Source organism: Gallus gallus, chromosome 8, assembly GCF_016699485.2.
Source record: "Gallus gallus isolate bGalGal1 chromosome 8, bGalGal1.mat.broiler.GRCg7b, whole genome shotgun sequence".
In the NCBI taxonomy this organism is placed as follows: domain Eukaryota; kingdom Metazoa; phylum Chordata; class Aves; order Galliformes; family Phasianidae; genus Gallus; species Gallus gallus.
Window position 1 is genome coordinate 1027582 of NC_052539.1, and position 21103 is coordinate 1048684.

Sequence of the window (21103 nt, forward strand, 5' to 3'; positions counted from 1 at the left end):
TAAATAAGAAATTAACAAAAATTACTGGTACGTGTTTTCAGTTAAAGTAATTAAAAATCTCTCCCTTGGAAAACATTTAAAATTGGTATCAGCATTAAAGGGAAAATGCACCAGACTAGGACAAAAGCAGTTTTAAGACCCAGTTCAGGCTGGCCCTCTAGTGTAATAATTTAAATTTCAGGAAAGGCAGAAAAAATTCTACAGAGTGCTTGGGAACACCCATTCAACTTCCATTCATTTAAGAGAAATTCTCTGAGCAGGCAAACATGGCAAAAAAAGAAAATCCAGATACGCTTCTTCTTACATATGACTTAGGAATCATTCAATAGAGAAGTTTTCTGATATATAAACTAAGGCCTTTCTGTTCTATCAGTCTCTCATATGATCAACGAAGTGCTTAAACTTTTCCTCTTTCCTTCCTTCTTAATCCGCTCCCTAGCCTGCTGACACTGAAGTCCATGCTCTCTCTGAACTTCCAGTACTCATTTCTTTCAATGTATTTATTTATAAGTACATCAACTGCAGTGTTTTAGTATGTCTAGGCACGAACCATATTCCATAGCCTTTTCCCAGCAAATAAGTTTTCTTCTGCATCCTCTCTGCACAGCGTAGTTCCTATTAGCTAGCTCTAAACTCCTCATCTCTTAAAGATAAAAAAAAGCTCATCTCCTTCCAACTTCTACATTTTCAAAATTCTTCAGTGAAGCCAACACCCATTAGGCTTTTCAGGCACATCACCTAGCAACCTGGGAAGTCTTAATAACGTCAATTTTGCTTGAGGTAACTACTTCCAACAATGACATCAGATTGCTGTTTCTCCTCTGTTAGTTGTAATCGTAACTCCCAGATTTCTGGGAAAGTCTTCCCAAATGAGATTATGCTCCATATGTATATGGAAAAATAAATATTTATGTACTAGTTCCACTTGAACCTTAAGTTTTTTCACACAGTAACCTGTAAAAACATCATTTTACACTGCCCCAGTAGGTTGTCCTTATACTGCAAAATAGAAAAATGAATTCTCCCACAATCAATTTCTAATTTTTTATCATAAGTACACTTACAACATACTTACTGCCTTTTGGATGTTTACAGCAGGACTACTAACTAATGAAGCATTACAAAGGGCATGTGTAAAAGTAATTACTTGATATGGGTTTAATACGCATCAAAGAAAAGCTGGTTTTGAGAATGGAACCAATCAGCCCAGAATTCATTTGTATTCTTTTGGCATACTTGAGAAATATGATTGCCTGGTGGGTAATTGTAATGGAAACCTGCAAAACTAGTATTATGTTGTGTCTCGGTAGGAATTGTGGCATCCCTGAAAGCCTGTCCTTGAGTTAAGCAGGTACCAGTTTATTCAGGCTCAGCTCAGAAGAGAAATGTGAATTCACATCTACATTAAAAATAAAACCATTTCAAAAGGTACACTACCTGAAACTACTACTACTCTTCTTACAGGTCTGAAATGCACACTGAAAACATTAACTTTTTCTACCGAATAAGCCTTCATTTTTTCTCTTTCTGAACGTTAAGTAAACAAGTAACGCCTAGGGAATCAGAATGGCTCTTCCAGTCCTGTGCTTTGACTGAACAAAGAAAAGTAGTCATGCTAAAAGGAACACGACGGTCACTATAGGAACGTTATTATTTTCAAGGTTTTTACTAGGAACAGTAAGGTAACTTGCAGTGGTATCAACCTCCCTACACTGAGTCTTCTCTTAGAAGAAAGTTTAGGTTTCCATTGATAACGGGGGGAGGCAGAAAGAGAATGTATGGAATAAGTAAATGGTTGTCTCAACCACCTCTTTGTCTTTATGATAGGTCAGATTGCCTCTAAGAAAAGCAGTTGCTGTTTCATAAAGAAAAAAATATTTCTGCTTTTCAGATTGCATAACGTGCAGATTTGTGTGCCTATATGGCTTTCACTGACTAGAGAATTACCACATTAATTACTATAATACCATTTACACTAACATTAATGGAGCGTTTGTCAGACACAATAATGGTGTCTGTCAAAATACATTTGATCTTATCACATCTAACCCAAAACTTCAAGTAACCATTGCTTAATAACTTGTGGCATTTATTTGATATACTCTAAAGAATGAAAAAAAAATATACCGCAAATACTTCTTCTACTGCAAACATTTGAATTTCTAAAATGAGAAACAATCAGCTTAAAAATGCATTCTAATATTACTGTTCTGCAGGTCAGCTGCAAATTATTCTAGAAAGTTTCTTGGATAAAATCTGGATCTTCATAAGAATTTATGTCTTGAAGTTATTTCTTAATATGCACTCTAAAATAACAGATGTCATTACAAGTCTTATGAAAACTATTACTGAGTGGTCTATGACATGAAAGCTTGTTAACAAAAGAGTTCCTGAATGATTCTACTGTATATGACAGTTTTCACCAAGATTCAAATCTCTTTCCAAGGCTTTGGGGGAAAAAGCCTCCCCCACTCTCCCACTTCTGCTAGCTAAGCACAATGAGATTCCAGCTTAATGATTTTACATGATAGGTACAAATAATATCGAAGACAATTTCCCGTAGATTCAGATAATGGATGGATGTATAAGGACACAGCAATAGCATTAGTCCCGCAAGGTGCCAATAATTCTAGCTTGTACCAAAGGTATTAGTTTGACAACTACCATCTACTCAGTCCCAAATCAAGAATGTAGTTAAATACTTCTCCAAATCAGATTTACTTTGTTTTAAATAAATCAAAGATTTCTTTTGTTCAAAAGGGATAATAAAGTTAAAAGAAATTTCTCAATACAAATCTGTTATCTGAGACTAATGGAATACGGTCATTTCGTAGACAATACAGTACCTGCCAAAATAAGCTATGAACATCGCCTGTAATCAGTTCAATAGTGTCCCCAATCTGGATATGCAAAGGTGGACCATCCTGTGGCGTTGGTTGTGGTATTCCTTTGTAATTTCGAATTACTTGCATTCTTGGTAAACCTGAATTTAAGGAAAAAAGGAGAAAAAAAATCAGCATACGTATTCCAATTAACAAGAATTTATGAAATCTTAGGACCATAAAACCAATTAATCAAAAAGACACACTGCGTTTAATAGGCATCTGACTAAGGCATAAAGGCAGACATTTCTTTCACTTGGTTGTCTTATGTAAGCATATCACAAAATCTGAACATTTCTCTCCCTTTTTTTTTTTTTTTTAAGATACTACAAATGAAAAAAGACAAGAAAAACAAGATTTTGTCTTTCCATCTTATTGAAGCAAAGTTCAATTCATTTCCAAGAAGGTTCTTCCTAGAAAAGCCTTTCTCTTCCTTTTCTTACTCCTCCTTTTTTTCTGCAAACATCCCTGGATCAGTCTAGGGTTAAAAGCTTCACAGTACCTTTGTAATTCCAGGAGAAAAAAAAAAAATGTAATACATTGAAATTAAAGATACCAATATGGAGAATCTCATTGCTCCTGTATAATTAAAGAAGATCCTAAAGCTCATGTAAGATGATGATGATGATGATCTGTCTAGACTTCTCAAAAGACCTTTTTCTTCCACGTTCAACCATATTTTCAGATACACATAAGCAACGCCTATATAAGTTTAATGCTTCATTTTCAAGACAAGAACTCTGGTTGCATTCTATTTCTTCCATATCAATAGTGGCTGCATCTAGACAGGTGAACTGTGATTTTTTTATTTTTTTTAAATGGGAACAATCCACAATCTGATACATAAAATACTTTGCTCAAAGATTATTCTCACTACCTCTGAAAAGAACTAAGTCACTGCCTATAACTACAGTTCAAGAGCCCTTCTCAATAGGTTTAAAATAGGGGAGAAGAGAGATTTCAGCCAGAAGAGAAAATTATGGGTACTCTAATTCCATTGTTCTTATAACAGTATTTTTAAAAAATGAAGTATTCTGGACAGCTATTGCATTGCACTAAAACAATGCCCTGTTAGGTCATAAGAATACTTGAAATTGAGTCAAGAAGTACTGATTTCATGAGAAAAAATATTAAATACTTGAGAGCTCTTAGGAAAGCTATTTTTTCAGTATTTATACTGCCGAGTAAAGCATCCTTTTAATAGAACAGATGTACCTTTATTCCCTTGTCTTCTACTTTTAAATTACTATTTGTATGACAATTTCCCTGTTTTTAGTTGTGCATAGATTTTTCTAGATGACTAAAATTCACTGGGCATATCTACTTCTAATGCCAACATCAAACTTTTTGATTAAGTGAGCTTTTGTGAGACAGTATATCAATATAGGTAAGAGTGAACATTCACAAAACAAAGGTACAGCTGGACAGCTATTTAATCAGTTTTTAACTGGAAATTAATAAAATCTGTCATTTAAGTTGGAAAAGACCTTAAAGATCACCAAATTCAACCATCAACCTTACCTACCATCAGTCCCATCGCTAAACTAGGTTCCTTAGTATCATGTCCATAAACATTTTGAGTATCTTCAGGGATGACAACTCCAGCATTCTGAGAAGCCCATTCCAATGCTTGAATGCTCTCCCCTCAGCCTCCTCTTCCTCATATAAAACAGCCCCAGTTCCCTCATTTGCTCCTCACTGCCTTGTTTTCTACACCCCTCATCAGCTCAAAGCACATTAATAGCCTTCTTTTAGCGAGGGATCCAAAACAGAATACAGTGCCACATACAAGAGGACGACTTCCCTAGGCCTGCTGGCCATGTTATTTCTGATGCAGGACGGGATGACACTGGCCTTGTTGGCCACGCACTGGCTCTTGTTCAGCTGGCTGTCAGATAGTAACCCTTGGTCTTTTTTCCACCCAGCAAACTTCCACCTGCTCTTCTCCAAGCCTATAATGTCACATGGGATTGCTATGACACAAGTGCAGGACTTGGAACTCACCCTTGGTGAATACCTTAGAACTAATTGGATGCAGCCTATCAAGTCAGCCTTACCAGATCTCCCTGGAGAGGATTTCCTATCATCATGCAGATCAGTCCCACATAACTTGGTATCACCTGCAAATCTACAGAAGACGCACTCAATCCCCTCATCCAGATCAATAAAAAAGGTTACACACAACTGGCCTCAACACAGAGCCCTGGGGAACAGTACTGTGAACCAGATGCCAACTGGATCTACCTCCATTCACTCTCAACCACCCAACCAGTTCTTTACCCAATGAACTGTGCACCAGTGCAATCCATGAGCAGCCAGTTTCTCCAGAAGAATACTGTGGGAAAAAACATTTCTAAAATCCATTATAACAACCTCACAGCCATTCCCTCATCTACTAAGCAAAAGTCATCTTGTCACAGCTGATCAGGTTACTGATTAACTTAGTTCTAACTGAAAGGAACGTTGGGGCTAGAACGGACATATTTGTGTTGCAAGATCATTATTGCATTTTAAGGAGCAAGCAATACAAATATTCATGATCTCCTCTAAATTGTATGAAACTATGAAATTGTATGAAATCTAAATTGTACGAAACTTAGTAAGTACTACTCTGTAGTTAAGAATAAATACTAATTCAGAATGATGAAACATTAACCAAAATAACATAAGTTCCCACATTACTCAATTCAAATGACATTATAACTTTCACTGTTTCTTCAAGTTGTTTGGTATACTTAAAATGGACATCTAATTATTTAGTAAGCCATTATTCCACTTAGGTAATTACCAGACTTGGCTTTATTTCTCAATTTAACGCTGACATGCTTTGAAATTCTGATTGAGCACCAAGAAACACTGCATCTATTGTGTAGCAATAAAAGCAATGCCACATACAAGCATGTACTCAAAGCTGACAACTAACGCAAGAAAACTCCCTCATCACAATATAAATTATAGCTCTGTATATGCAATAAGTTGTAAACATGCACTCACAGACATACTTGGAAGCCTAACCAAACCTACAAAAACATGATTTGCCTTGCAAAACTTTGATACTGGGAACTCAGTCTATCACATTACTAGTGAGGAGATATTATGTACTTAAAAAGCCACTGCTGTATTCATCTCAGATGAGAATGAAGAAAGGTTCTTATCCACTTCTCAGTGCAAATCCTGTCATATTTAGTTTGGGGTTTTTTGTTTTAAAATAGAACATTTCTGAAATTTTTAAATCGTGTGTAAAATGACTTGTTATTTTTACTTATTTCACAGGTAATCATGATTTTTAGCATGTCTGTAAACCAGTCCAAGAGAACTTGGAAAAAAGCTACGGTGCACCAACTTGTAGAATTATTCCGAATGTAACATAGAATTAATCCTGTTACAATACACTATGCCTGGAATGCTCGTGTAGAATTAAGTACATTTATTTCTGTAAAATCCTACAGTAATTTTGATTATAAAACTCCCTCAACAGATAGTGCTAGATTTGATCTAATGCTTCTTGACATAACTAGATATAATTCTATTGATTCAAACAGACTTTCAGTCTAGGGCCCCAGTTTTAAGTGTTTATTATCTTACTTCAGACACACTGTAATTTCTTTGCCATAACACATACAGAAACAGTAACAACAACAATGCTGATGTGCTACAGCTACTCCCCAGTATTCTGACCTCATTTTTCTACCTGTAATTTTACTGTCACTTGTAACCAATAGTTGTCTTTCATCTATTTAGGAGTTCTTTGTGCCCAGAGTTGTGTTTAGTTGGAATACACGCTGCCTAGCAAACCATATGCATTCTACCACAAGACTTACATAGATCAGCATTTAGAATTAAAGAGACATGTGTTTAGGATTCCTCTATATTGGAACAGCATAGAACAGCACTGGGACTTATTCAATTACTCTATTACTTTCATTCATCTCTTTAGTATTGATACAGTGTTAGTCTTATAGGCTAGAGATAAAAAAAAAAGCACGGATACACAAGGGAAATTATCCACTGATGTTAATTACTTCATCATAGATTAGATTTGATTCAGATTCCTTGTACATCAAAGTATGGTCGATCACATTCAAACAACATAGTGTCTGAGTCACACAGAATATATCCTCACTATCAGTAACACCAGACACTGAGTGACAGTCTGTACTGATCAAAGATGCAAAAGAACTGAATGTGCAACTGATGTCTTTTAGTCATCATATGAAACTATCAGTGGAAGAGTCTGTCTCTGTTAAATCATTTTAAACATAAAAATAGACGAAGTTTCTCCAGAAACAAAAGACTAAAAAATCTTGGAATCAAGCAGAAACAAGTATATGCTATTCTAAAAACAGCATTTCCTCCATAGAAAAGTGTTCCACTCACACCACTTTCCTTTTATCAACAATAAGTGTGGAGAAAAAAAAAAAAAAACACGTACAGAAAAGGTATCGAATCGAGGTAAAGGGTCAAACAGGTAAGGTAAGGTAATAAAACAGGCAGAAAAAGAAGTGGTATGTAGCAGAAGCCTGAACTGTTTTACATGTAATGACACTTTGTGATAGAAAAAGCATCGAAATAACACAGGATAAAACATTAGAATGCGAAATGCTATAAGCATCAGACTTTGCCATTATTCTCTACATAGTTGCAGTATCTGACAACTACAGAAAACTTCTGGCACAATGTCTGGCACAAATAGATATATGTATTCTTTTTCCATATACACATTTAAAAGCAGATAACATTACAAGAAAAATCCCACTGACTACAAAGAAGTCCATTTTCACATAACTGAAAGTGTTTGTCAGGAAAATTCATACCTAATTAAAAGATGCAAAGGCAGCTTTGCAGTTTCTGACCTTGAAATCAAGAACCAAACTGGTCCAGTTATTCCATCAATAAATTGTTGAAATTTACTTCACCTCAAAACCAGGAAAACCCCGAGATTCCCAGAGAAGTCTTCACAGACACGTTTTGGGTCTCACACCTAACAGAAATTGATTACCTGAAGTACTGCTTATGAGAAAAGCAGAAAGCAAACCAGCATCAGGGTTAAATAAGTACCAATCTGGCTTCATTAAGAAAAATACCTTTCCTAAAACAACACATACTTGAGTATTTAATCATATAGTTATGAATTAAGAAAGGTTACATTTTAGAACTAATGTAGTACAGAATAAGCTACAATAACCATTATATGTGTTCTCATAACTTCACATAACCTACTTATATTCTTTACAGCAGCTTTGCATTTATGAATGGCACCGAGTGACCCTCAGAGTTTCAAGCAGATTAAAAAGGCTATTTTTTGCCAACAACATGCATAATGCATGCCCCACAATAACCTATATCTGTCAAAATTGATTGCAGCATCTGCTATTTCCAAACAATGCAGGACATGGTTTATGCTTCGCATAGGGATCATTTTAACATACAGAATAATGACAGTATAGGAGACTAAGGTGCAAGGGTAAATTTGTGGATATACTATTAACACGAAGGCATAAAACAGCTTTATCTGTGCCAAATATGCACTCCTAGTTAAAATAAGCCTTGATGCAAGAATTTCTCTTTCCCTAGGAAAAATAGAGCCTCGTTAACAAATATTTATAACTTGATCCAAAAGCCACAAACCTGTTTGAAGAAAGCCTCCTGACTACATGAAGCTTTGAATTTGAAATAGAATTTTCAAAAATCAGCCAAGGCCACATGTCAATGTTTCCTGAATCACAACAGAAAAACAACTGCCTTTCTAACAGGAAACAATATGAAGACTACCTAATTCAGCCCTTTCTTTCACCGGAAGAGCATGCTGGGTGTCCATCTGGAAACTCTGGGCTTGCTTTTAGATTCTTTTTTACAGCTGTAAAAACATAGAATGCAGCAAAAGCAAGGAACAGGTTGACTATCTGTGACTGATAAGCCTCCCCACAGCCAGAAGTAGTGCTTCATCTCATTTCTCAGAGTCTCCTGCCTCCTTCACTCCTTCCACAAGTGTAGTGTTAACAGTAGCAAGGTAATCCAGTGCAGAAACTCCTTATGCCATCAAAATGAATGTGTGAACTGCAACCTACAGTCACATTAACAGCACAAACTAAAGACAGTCTGGCAAATGAGGTCTCCCCTTTAGATAAAAGCAAAGGGTTCCAAAATTAGCATTTACAGCACAGTAAACAAAGTTTGTAAAGTGAAGATTATGAACATTTCAGATCAAGAAGTATAGCTGCATATGTTAAAATAATGAAGAGTTATCATTTTAAAAAAAGGAAAATCAATGGGTTGATAAAAATAGCCATGTGAAAAGCAGGTGGACGGTGTTAAACCCATAAACAGAGCATCCATGACAATCTGCTGATTTTATAAACCAGAAAAAAACAGACTTTTCCCATGTTTCTTGTCAATCTTGGCCCAATACTAATATTATTAGAATATTAGAATTAATGTAGAGTCCTTCTTTGAGCTTGAACTACATAAAAACAAAGTCCCTTAGCACTGTTTATGTTGTCCGAATCAGCCACTGTTGCTCTATATCAATCAGAGTTTTAAATCCTTGTTCATAATTAATTCCTTGCAGAATTAAAAGTAACCTGGATTTTTCTCCCTTGCATTTTATCCAGAGAGGTGTTGCTAATTTCAAATCAGCGTTATCTACATTTGCAACTGTGGAAGTCAATGGCATTACTGCTAGGGGAACAAATTACTTATAGGAACTTCTCACTTGATGAGAAGAGAAAGAAAAATCCCATAATAACTTAGAAAAAAACACAGCTGATTTCTGGGGCTGTCTACTAAAGACGTGAAATAAAATGTTTGTTTGTTTTTGTGCTTGTTTCAGTTTTTGTGGGGGTTTTTGCTGCTGTTTTTTTTTTCTTTTATACTACTCATGGACATTAAACGTGCCAGCACAGTCTAAGTGCACTATTCAGATTGGCAATGATTTAAATACTTACTACCAGACAAAAATAGTTCAATGAATAGGTACATTGACATAGCTCAAATAAGATGTTTAAACTTTTACTTCTCTCAGTCTTAAGCCATTATTTTTATAAGTCATCATAATTACTGTTCTAATTTTGGACATCGCACATAAACCTTATATACATGTAAGATGACTGAAACATGGAGGATGACCAAGAAACAGTTCTGAATGATTCTGTTCTGCTTATCTTCTCATTAGCTCTTGGGTTTTAAGTAATGAAGTCTTGATGTTTTCCACATGAATAACCACAGAGGCCACTTTTGCTGTTTCATTCAAATTTGACACCAAAGACTTCAGGAAAGTGATTATTAAAGCATTTAATGGCTACCTTTCTCAACTGCCTAAACTCTTGATTATGCAGCCCAGCCAGGACTCTCATCCACAAACAGAGAATTCACAAGCACAAGTGCAGAACAACTTAACTCATCTCATGATGCAGATGACAAATACATATTACTTTCCAAATCACATTCAGTAAGCATTAATACGTCTCTCTTATTTTAAGAAAGAAGATTTCAGGACTGCCATCCTACAGGACAAAGAACTACTGAAGCTCTGTCTCTATTTTTCAACTGTTCCTATTACTGTATCCCCTTAAAAATATGTTCTTAAAGCAGCACTCACAGTTCCTTCCAGTCCGTTACTGCCTGTCAAACTTGCATTTCCTGTAATTATTCACACTTCGTTGTTTTTTGTTTTTGTTTTTTTCCCCTCTAATGCAGTACACATAGGCTGTTATTCTTGGTAAAGATCTCTGCAAAAACAGTGACTTGTCAACTCAAATGAAGACGCATGTAAGGAAAGAATCTGCCTGCCAATGAGTCTGACCAGCAGCCTGTTACCAGAAACAGAAAAACACTAACTCAGGGAGCCCTTTCACACCACATTGGAAGACCCGAACATGCCCTATACGGATAACTGTGGTCTATAAATTCCAAAAAATAATGTGTAAAATAACAGAAACTTCATGCTCAACTGCAGTAAATCTCGGCACTTTAAGCGATGCCTAGAAATGGCCAATTATAATTAGTGTATTATGCGAACAAGGAATAATCAGATTTCAAAAATATAGTTTTCTTTTCTATTGACAAATAAGCAATTTAATTTCAATGCAATCTCATCAATTTATTGGGAATATAAATTTAAAAAATGAAGTTCCAACAGAATTAAGAATCTTCATTATTTCCTCATAAACTGAGCAAAAAGTTTTAGCATATGAATTAAAAATCGTGCTAAAACAAAGAGCTGCTTTATATAAAAGCACAAGGTATGAAAATTAACCACTGTTAATTACCATGCTGCTTAATGTGGTCCCACAGAAAGGAATGGCATTCTAAAAGGTGTACTTGTTCAAACTAGTACCTGCCCTGGGGAGCTAGGAATTTTTTACCAGGCAAACACTATGAAGTGTTAGCAGACAGAAGCAGATTGTACAGGAAAAGGCTCTGAAAAACAGGGATACATCTTGCAAGATATTTCAGAGAGGTAACTGCTCTGAGCTGTATGTTTGATACCATCTCCAGTGGGTCCAGGGGTAACTTTGATGCAAGCAGTCAGAAGAAAATGGCTTGAGAACAAGAGCACAACTTTGGACACTAACTTTAATACTTTGAAATGCCATGAATCTTGAACAGGACACTCGGCATTTTCCTATTGAGAATGCTCTTGGTCAGTTAAGAAACTAGAAACAAAAATGTTGTCCTTTATAAAAAAAAAAATGCACTGTGGTAACTATTTGATAGCTCAGTCCTTTCTGCAGTGTGCCCAAAAGCACAGCTTAACAGGAAGCAGCCCTACCTCCCAACAAGTCTGTTCAGTACAAATGGAATTAGTCATCCTGCTGACTATACCATCCATACCCTTCAGTAAATCACAGACAGCAAGATGCACATTTCAACACATGAAAATGTAGACTTAGGGCACTTAGAAGCTTCTAGAGGTCTCAAACAGAATTTACAAACACAAATTGCTGAAAATGTGCCAAGATTTTATTCATCAGGCACTGCAAAAATAAACAGTAAAGTACCTCTCATATCATTTCTTTTGTGCCTAACACTGACCAACAGCATCTGCCTCTAAGATAAAAGAAAACATTACTCTCAGTTTCTTCTACTTAAAAGAAATTCTTGGCAAAAGAGCTGCTTTAAATTATTACATAACATGAGCAGGAAGTGGCCTATGTTTGATAAAAGAGACAGCTTCCAGCCAACAACAGACTCATTTCACTTGCGCACATCCTCTTTGTAATGCCTTCAGCATTGTAAGTTAAACGCTCTTGTGATCTTCCTCCTCCAACAACATTTCTTTTTCACAACATCTGATTATGGCAGATATATCTTTTAGTTATTAACAGACATCTCTTACACTAGATAGAAGAAAATCTCAGCCCGGTATAGACTCTTTACAAGGAAGCATCCATAAATGAATACAGTTTGAACACAGCATTAAGAAAGAAAATAAACTGCAGCTTTGTCTGAAAATCTACTTTCAAAAACTAACTCTCCACACAGGTTGGGCTTTCTTGTTTTTTAAGAAAAAAAGAATAGAAACAAGCACAGGAAGAATTATGCATGGGGGAAAAGGGCCTACAGCTTGTGGCAGCAGCATGCAGTCATATCAAAAAACCACCTGAGATCAAACTGACCTCAGCAGAACAGATCCAGTTGGTTCTTTCTCCCAAATGTAGTGCTCCAACAAGGAATGCCCTTTATGTATTTAAATCCAAACGTCAGCTCTCCTTGAGCTCAGTTGATATCACTCAACATCTCTGAGACATTTGAGCCACGCATGCACAGAGCTGTTTACAATTACAAAAGCAGCATGCAACGCACAAGAGCAGTCAGAGCCTTTAGACTCCATCATTAAATCACAGTCTTTATTTATCCTCTTCTGGTCATGATAAGTAAAAAGGAGGGGGAGGGGAGGTGACTAAAACAGCACTTGGTAGAAGATGCTGTGTCATTAAGCAAATTCTGCTGCATTACAATTATCAACACTATTTGCAAGACAACTTCTATTATCAGAGGTGAGATTATTCTGGAGGAAAAGCTGGGATCCATACATGTATTTTTGTTCTTCTATCATACTTTATGAGATTTGCTGTTGTCAAAGCCAATTAAGGAAAAAGAAAATCCAAGAACAGAAAAAAAGCTGCTTTACTGCCTGAGCTGAGTACCTCGTGCCCTTTCCTCTCCCCACACCTCCCAGTCCAAACACACTGGTTAAAGAATAACCTCTAAGGTTACAAAAGTGGGGCAGTTTTCAAAGTATCAGATGATAAAGTTACTATTTAATTCCCAGTTGCACACTAAAGATGAAGAAATGTAAGTTATGAATAGTGCAAGACTGAGTGAGCCTTCCGTTTATTTGCAGGTCAGCAGGATCAGTAACGAGAGCTGAACTCAAACACTTCATTTGAATTCCTTATAAAGTTACCTTACATATTTCCCTGGATGAACAACACAAGAAGTATAAGAACACCTGGGCTGAACTGAATGATTCTGCTGAAGAAAAGGAAAAATCAGATCACTTTTATACTGTCACTACTTGGAAAGACTCTTGAGTACTAAATGAATTCAGATATGAAACTGCTGAGTTGTTAATCATGATCTGTAACCTATTTCTTAAAACATGTTCACCATAAAAACAGAATTTGCAAGTAAATGAATAAATGACAAGTAACAAGTAAAACATTTTTAAAGAAACATGTGGCACATTGTTTTAAGTTTTTGAAGTAAAAAAAATCAATGTGAGAATCAAGAATCTATCCTAATCTGTATTAGCACTTTTAACAGAAGTCGCTATAATGATGAGAAACAAAGATCCCGCAAATATACCATAGGAAAGGATAGGAAGCAAAAAGGTTGGAATAGCCTCTTTCTACTTTTTTTCAAGTAAGTTTCCAAAAGGATCTTCCAAAGACATTTGAGCTTGGAATTATTTTTTTCACCAGTACAATATGTAATACTTAAAGGGGAGTAAACAGTGAATTACTAAGTCTTGTAGAAGATACAAAGTTGATTATTTAAAAAGAATACTTACAAAGAAATCGTAGACGATTTCCTTAAGTGCCTGTATAGTAGTATGATGGATCATAAGGTAGGCTGGAGGAACCTTTGGAGCTGTATTCATCATACCCTGGTGTAAGATGTAACTTAAATACAAATATAAGGGTTGGAACGTTCATAAACATTGATGGACACTAAAAAAAGCTACCATATTTAAATAACATCTTGGAATCATTACAAGATGTTCTTTAAATTCCATTCTTCAGAATGATTATTTCAGCTGTGTACTACTTCTCAAATTTCCAAAAACTAATTATAGAACTAGAAATCCTCATTATTAGGCTGTATATCAAAATGATGCATCTATGTCTTAAATACTGTGGCCATTATCAGTCTCGGACCTCCGGCATGCAGAAAAGCAAGAAGCAGAGGTATCAAAAAGCTTCTGTATCAGAAGCAATAAGCAGATAACGGCAGATAATGACCAGAAGGGATGTGACCATTCATGAGAGGCACAGATATAGAGAGAAGAAAAACTATTACTTTGGTTCATTTTCTCTATGAAGTAATAGTCAGCAGGTTCTAAACAAGAAGTACTTTATTCACACTAATAATTATGAAAGTAACAGTTAAAGGATGTTGTGATTGCCAAGACTTTAGCTTGGCTCAGAAAGTCATAATTTTTCTTCCACATTTTTAAGAACTAAGAAACAAAAACAAAAGCTGCTGGGGAAAGTAACACAACATCATCCGCCATTTGTGTCTCTAAGCATCCATTTAATTGGCTACTGTTTAAGAATTGATCCTGGGCAAGCTTGGCCTGCAGCCTAACTCAGCCTCATTGTTCTCACCCCTTGGAAGCTCAGAGGTGATCAGATGAAAAACTCTTCAGAAAAGCAGCATCAGTTTCTCCGACTTTTGCCTCCAGCCCCTTCTACAAGTTGTAAAACCTTCCTTAGGCAGAAGTAGTTCTGTAAGCATCTCTTCTGTGAATTTTCTAGAGTCTTTTTTCTCCCGTGGGATGGATGCTTTTAGTTTTACAACGTTTCCCAAATTCTTTGTGTGAGAATTACTTTGAAGTAGTGATCAAATACTGATTTAGTTAAATGAGTGAGCCACAAGAAAAGAAACCATATGCTTCAGAGTACTGTGAAAATGCTTTTGACTATTTTTAATCAATCATTGCCTTGTTTTGTTTTGCCTTCTGAGAACTACAGTACCTTGAAGATTAAATCGGATATGGAAATATACAGGTAAACTCAATACTCATCTTGGGGATGAATAAGAGATTTAGAAGTTCCTACAAACATTGGCAAAATACTACACAATTCCTTCCTACTTGCCAGAGAAACTAAGGGCAATTTCAGGTCATAATATCTGCACGCACATTTCCCTACTTTCCCTTTATATTTGGTATCATACTTAACCATTTGTGAAAATGCAGAACAGCATAATTCTGGCTTTACAGATCATACGTGCATGCCCATTTCATCCATTTTTTAACTACTCTTTTTTCCTTTTTTTTTTTTTTTTTTGGCCTGCCAACTTGTAGCTACCTGAACACAGTGACATTTTGCTCAGAAAGAAACGTAGAAATGTTTTCAAATAGAAAATAATATATTGTAGAACTTTCCACCAATCTCATCTTAAAAATTATTTATGTACTAAGTATGTATGACACACCATACAAGAGAAAAATAGAATGTTAGTTGCTCATGATCTACACAGCCCTGAACACATAACCAAGTAAGACAGAAGAGCCTAAATTACCCAGCTACAAAATAATCTTGCAATCCAACCAGACAAGGATGAAAGACCTCAAAAAAATATATATATATTTCACCCTTTGGCATCTGGGTCTTCTGATGTTTAATTAAAAGAAAAGGCTAACGGCTATTTTCTCTGACTGTTAGCACACTGCTGAGATGCCAAAGGGACAGGCACCTTCCAAAATACCTTGCCCCAACAGGAAAGTAAAAATGATTTCAATTTAAAATATAACAACCCAAATAAAATCCATTAAACTGCATTTGAAATGCTTCATTGTAAGACAAAACTCTGCTTTGCCTCCCAGAAATGCACCAGTGGATAATTTCTTGGTGAAAAACATTAGACATGTTCTTTCTTGTATCACAGCAAAGATGAATACATAATTTTGGGAAGCAACAATAGCTCAGCAAACGGCATTCGAGCAGCAGTAAAAGAGCAGATTCTGAAGGTAAGATGTATTTTCAAAAACATTAAGTCACGATCCAGGGGCTCACTGAATTCACTGTTGCTAAGATCCACCCAGAAGGAGGAGGTCATCCCCTTAATTTAGAATCCAGTGATAACAACAAAAATAACTGAATCTCATATACCTGTACTGTCCCTGCCAAATGATGTAAAACATGTTAAAACACAGCTGGGTGTAGTAGTATTTGCTCACATTACAGCTGCAACCTAATTTCTTGAACCATTCTAGAACATTCAGAATTACACTTGTGTTGGCAAGCAGCAGCACTGCCTCTGTCTTCCTGAAGCAAAGAATTTCCTTCTGCAGCAAAAAAACTCCTAGCTGCCCTGTTAACCATGTCCTCACCGTGATACATGTGATTCACACAGATTCCTAGACATGTACTGTATACTTTACTGCACCCTGAACCAAGAGTTCAGATGCTGCAGTAGGGAAAGAAAAAGTATCCAAAACCCAATAAAGCTCCCATAAATATTAATCATGTTTTGAATATGTATAATTAAAGCTTATTTTAAGTTTTAAAGCGTAATACACTACAATATAACATTTTAGAAAAGTCTTAAGCATCTTAACAAATCCAATGCACCAAAAAACCTACAGTTATCATCAAGGAAAACATGCAAAACTGTCTGTACACTATAATTACTAGTTATTAAGACATTAACTCTAAACTAAGTAAAAGTCTGAGGTCCTTCCAGTCTAAAATACTTATTTGTGTCTCATTTTTATTTTTAAGCCATATAGACTGAATCTTTAATAAGGACTTTCAAACACTACATCAAATTTCAGATTAAGAGGTTAAATTTGTCTATTATCACTATATCTTTGCAAAGAATTAACTGCAGGTTGGGATATCCTAGTATTTGAATTCGGGCTCATTTGCTTCTGGCTGAACAGGTAGTTGGAGTGGTATTGACACAGAAATCAGGGTTAAACTTGATTGGCACAGAACAGCACATTGCGTCAGAATTTGTTTAAACATGGTAGTCCAGTATTCCTTGATCTTAACTGAAAAGGTAATGTAACCTGCCCATATTACAATATTCCTTAATTTTTACACTGATAACTAGATACAATTGTTACCACTATACATGAACATCTAAATATTGTTTCACTGTTTAGTAATCGAACTCAGGTTTCATATTTCTATTTCAACACGAAGCACACAGTAGCTCATTTCCCACAATGTCTAAATAAATATCTCCAACGCTGTATGCAGATGTGTGTATATACACACACACACATACATGAGGACTGCTCCAAAGGTGATGTTTCCTATTTTATTAAGTTGGCCCACAACATCAGTGGCAGATGATGTTGGTATGGCAGTGGAGGTTGAACCTTCCTACCAGCATACCATTCCATTTTGTAGTCTGACAGATGGCACCAGAGAGGCAGTTAGACAAAATGGTGCCTGACATTGAAGTGCATATCAAGCAAACATCTGTCAATGAAATCCTCCATGCAGAAAAAATTGCACCCAGTGACATTCATTGACATTTGCTGAATCTTCATGGAAACCAAACAGTGGATGTGAGTGCTGGTGGGTGGTGTGTTTCAGCAATGGCAACAGTGACAAGAAAGACAAGCCATATTCCAGACAGCCATGCAGTTTGTTACAAGCAGAACATGCAGTTCTTGTTCATCGCTGGTGAAAACGCATAGCTGAACATGGTGACAAAGCTGAAAAAGTGTTTTGTAGCTCAGAATTTGCTCCATAGAATTATGTTATTCTGCTCTTTGTATCTGTTGCACTTTCAAAGGAAATGAAGTCAGAGACATTACTTCCACAGCAACCTACATATAAATATATGTGTGCGTATGTTGACATGTAAGTACATATATATGTATATACGCGTAAATGCAAACCCATGTGTGTGTATATATACATAAACGTAGGTTGCTCTTAAAGTCATTCCCTTCAGATTCTTTTCATTATAATCTGTTTAAAATCAATAATAAAAAAAAAATTTCACAAAGCAAGCATGGATCAGAAGCCAACCAGAAATATGAAAGTATTATTAAAATTACTGTTTGGACTTCAAAATCTAACTGAAACATAACTTCACCAATAACTTTACATGCCATTGCATACGTTATTTAACACTGCCTCAGCCCCCCAAAATTCAGTCAGTATTTTAGGTTATTTGAAGCTAAGAGACCTGCTGGATTTGTCCCTCAGTTCACAACTAAGGTTTCCTCAATTTTAATCCATGCTCACAAAGAATCAGCTGTTTAAGAGCTCAGAACATGTTCAGTGACCCTCTTTCACAGATCAGATTTTGAGTTTAATCTGCAATGAATCTTGAGTACAAGGCTTCTAGTGTTCTATTTTTATGAAGTTTATCCTTCTGATATGAAATATGCTTTCACACTTCCAGAGATTAAAGTTCCAATGTTTATATTAGCATACATATTTAGGGTAAAACTAGTTTTTAAAAACACCAAGCTGTGAATCTATTACATTTAGACTCTCTTTACACCCTTAAAAAAGGCAGACAGCAAACATACATGGTACTATTTCAATAGCTCAGAAAAAATAAGAAGCCTCTCAATAAATACAAAATTATTAATATTAAAAACAGTAGTCAGATGGTCATCCTTCTAAAAAATTATACAAAACGCCTTAGATTTATACTTATGAGTATACATACGAATGCTCCATTTGTCATTTATGTCAACAGAGCAAATCATGTGCTTAAAATAAAACATACGTATAAATGTTTTAAGATCCCTTGTACTACAACACAGTGATACAAAATTATCATTCCATATGCCAATTCCAGGCAAAACCTGATACCAATCTAATCAATTCTCAAATACACTTATAAAGAATCCTCTTGATCTATAGCTAAATGCAAATGCTAGACCGAGTTCTTCCTAGCTTTAAAGGTGCAGATGTGTTCACAGGTTCATTCACTGTTATCAGTAAAGTAGACTTCCCTAAACTGAAATAGAGGACCAGTTCAGAAGGTCGTTTACAACTGTACCATGTGGTACAGTCATAGCACGCAGCACAGAGAAAAAGTAAACATTTTGTTTTGCTTTCTTATTTGTTCTCTATCCTCACTATCTCACAGCAGTTTGAAGGAATTTCTCTGCTTTCCCAACCATTTTTCTACCTTTCTTATTCAAAATAAAGAAGAAAAACAAATCTCTAAGAGGAAACTGCCACTTTTAAATAAACTTAAAAACAAAAACAAGTGGAATGTCCATGAACAATTCGTTGTTTTTAGGCTACTTCAGATAGATAGGTTCCCCCAATGAGGAGCTTTACCAGTAGAAGTTAAGAGATACTTTAACTCTGTATTAACATGTATTAACATGAACAACTGTCTCTTTTACACCATCTTCTCAAATCTAAAGGTTTTCTTTCAGTCAGAGCTAAGTGGTGTCAGTAAAGGTTGGATTTAGCTATACAGATCATAACACAACAACTTGATTATGCTAAGCAACCTACACTCGTTATTCATTATTAAAATAGTCTAAGACAAAAGCAGAAAGATCACAGATGAGTAAGGGATACTGAGAGGACCGTGAAAAAACACTGGCTGCCCACGGTAATTTTATTTACTGCTGATATCAGACTCTATCAATATTTAGACACTGCAGGTGTCTGCAACTGATTCACAGCTGATGTGCTTTTCTGAATCAGTACTGATGTTTCAGCACCATAGCATGAAACATGGATAACAGCAGCATTGTTAGACTTCTTATAGACACCAGCTTGGGCAACTGAGTTTTCTCTTTAAATATAAATATTATAATAATATAGCACATTAAGTCTTAAACCATATCCCTGACTGACTGCTGCTCTCAGCAACAAGTTCACCATGATGCTAGGATTTCCAGAGATTTGTGTGCCAGTCGCCTTAAGAAGAACTTAGGAACTATGCAGCAATGCATGCTGAAAATAACCAGTCTTTAACAAGTTCTGCTCCCTGGATGGCATCTTCTGTCTCATGCAACAACAAATTACCTGGTGAGCAGTATTATCCAGAACGTTCAGAGCAGATTACCAAAAGATTACCAAAGACATTGATGTCTTCGTTATGTCTACCAAGTTACAGCAAGACTCAGAATGCCTATGCTGACAAAATGCAAAGAAAATAAACTCACTTCATTTGAAAATAATTTGAAGTATATATATGGAGTATTCCTAAGTACGCATTGTCTTCCTCTTCCAAATAATTTCACTGATAATTCCTGGTGTTTCCTCCTCTAACTCAAGTAACTCAAGAGTTACAGGGTGTTCATTTCTTCTTTACAAATTTCAGTCAACAACACACAGAAAAACTTAGGCGCATCATGAAGCGCCTAGCTTTATGAACTAAAGAGAACAACGTGACAATATACGTTCCAAGACATGTCAATGGTATGTGCATAAGAAAGGTGTGGCCTGCTTCAGCTAGTTACAACACTTAAGACTTTCAGAGCCAAGGCAGCAGCAATATTAGTAGCACACCAGCACTCTAACTTATTCAAAAGTGCTTCGCTCTGCCAGGCTACGAAGTGGTATCAAGTTACTGTCCTTTTTAATGTTCAACTCCAACTGTTTTCAGGCATCCAGACCTAGAAATCTTTAATAATCTACAGCTTAGCTTTTTCCAAAGGATATCTGCTTAACAAATCTCCAGTAATTACACTACAGAAAAAAACATATAAAGGACAGAAATGTAATTACTGTAAAAAATGATACTAAAAATATCACATAGTTGCACCAAAAAAACATGGAGTATTTTATGCAGGCACATAATGGGTCTCCAGAGGAAACAATCACCCGCTTGAGCATACAGTCTACAGCAAGCTTTTAATTTAAGGGCTGCTACTGCCACGCTGCCAGAAGAATATCTACTATAAACTTGCAAAAAAAAAAAAAAATCACTTTTAGATTCTACATAAAGCTACAGTTTGTTTAAATGTCTTTTGGAAGAGCAACCATGCCAAATAGAGCTAAGCACTGTGTACCACACTACAGCTAAGATTTCAGAATACCTACAACTCT

At 35.9% G+C, this 21103-nt stretch overlaps 1 protein-coding gene across 7 annotated transcripts in view; it reads right to left on the reverse strand.

The window, feature by feature from the left end:
• VAV3 (vav 3 guanine nucleotide exchange factor) overlaps nucleotides 1-21103 on the reverse strand; it is a 148155-nt gene that overhangs the window by 25316 nt on the left and 101736 nt on the right. For all 7 annotated transcript variants that reach the window (XM_025152727.3, XM_015290228.4, NM_206863.4 and 4 more), the window contains 1 exon segment: nucleotides 2847-2983. In XM_025152727.3, coding sequence (XP_025008495.1) covers nucleotides 2847-2983 — 137 coding nt within the window.